Source organism: Octopus bimaculoides, chromosome 9 (assembly GCF_001194135.2).
Source record: "Octopus bimaculoides isolate UCB-OBI-ISO-001 chromosome 9, ASM119413v2, whole genome shotgun sequence".
Lineage (NCBI taxonomy): Eukaryota > Metazoa > Mollusca > Cephalopoda > Octopoda > Octopodidae > Octopus > Octopus bimaculoides.
The window spans coordinates 35,716,458-35,717,544 of record NC_068989.1 but is presented as its reverse complement, the minus strand read 5'-3'; the positions used below and the strand labels follow the sequence as shown (position 1 = coordinate 35,717,544).

The 1,087-nt window shown below is 38.6% G+C and overlaps 1 protein-coding gene across 1 annotated transcript in view; it reads left to right on the top strand.

Annotated features, from left to right (window-relative positions):
• Positions 1–1,087, top strand: part of LOC106878847 (laminin subunit alpha) — a 249,900-nt gene that overhangs the window by 120,764 nt on the left and 128,049 nt on the right. Inside the window, exon 28 of the mRNA XM_052970907.1 lies at positions 587–702. Coding sequence (XP_052826867.1) covers positions 587–702 — 116 coding nt within the window. The remainder of the gene's footprint in view (positions 1–586; positions 703–1,087) is intronic.

Sequence of the window (1,087 nt, the reverse complement as noted above, 5' to 3'; positions counted from 1 at the left end):
TATATATAGTTCAAATAACAGAGATAGTGTACACTGTAAAGCATGGTGTTAGGAAGGGCATCCAACTATAGAAGCCATGGTTAAAATGAAACACTGGAGCATGATGTGGTTCTGATTTGTAGGATTCTGTCAAATCATCCAGCTCATTCAAGCATGGAGGGCAGATGTAAAAATGTTGATGATGATGATCATCATCATCATCATATAGTCATTTACATGTATTGCTATCTACAAATTAATTTTTATGAACAAAATAAAAAGAACTTGACGTCTGAAGTAGAGTAATATTTATTGCTTGTATTATCTTAAGCCATTTTATACACTGCTGTTTGAAGTTTCATAAAGGCAATCAGCTGATGGAGGTAGCTGCTAATGAAATCATCCTAGTACAGTTGGATGATATAATGCTAATGGGAGATCATGCTACAGGCTTCTGATTGATGATAACCATCTGATGATGGCTTGACATAAAATGTTAGAGCTTATACATAATGTACATATGTTTGTGTGTGTATGTGCATTATAAACTGGCAGGTGACAAAGAGGAATAGTATTTGTTTAAAGACAGTTTACAATATTTTTCTAGGATTATATTTTGCTTATTCCTGGTTACCTACACCGACCAGTTGAACAAGATTTACCCACTGTGGACATGGCTGAAGAATTTCTGAAAAAGTGTACAGATGTTGTACTGTCTTACAAGTAAGTTGTCTGTAGTTATCTTTTTTCTCATTACTGGAAAGTCGATAGCTTCCGCTATCTGGGCGACCAAGTTAGTAGTGGGGGTGGGTGCGCTGAAAGTGTAGCTGCTACAATAAGAATAGCCTGGGCAAAGTTTAGAGAGCTCTTACCCCTGCTGGCGACAAAGGGACTCTCACTCAGAGTAAAAGGCAGACTGTATGACGCATGCGTACGAACAGCCATGCTACATGGCAGTGAAACATGGGCTGTAACTGCTGAGGACATACGTAAGCTCGCAAGGAATGAAGCCAGTATGCTCCGTTGGATGTGTAATGTCAATGTGAATACCCGTCAGAGTGTAAGTATCTTGAGAGAAAAGCTGAACATTAGAAGCATCAGTTGTGGT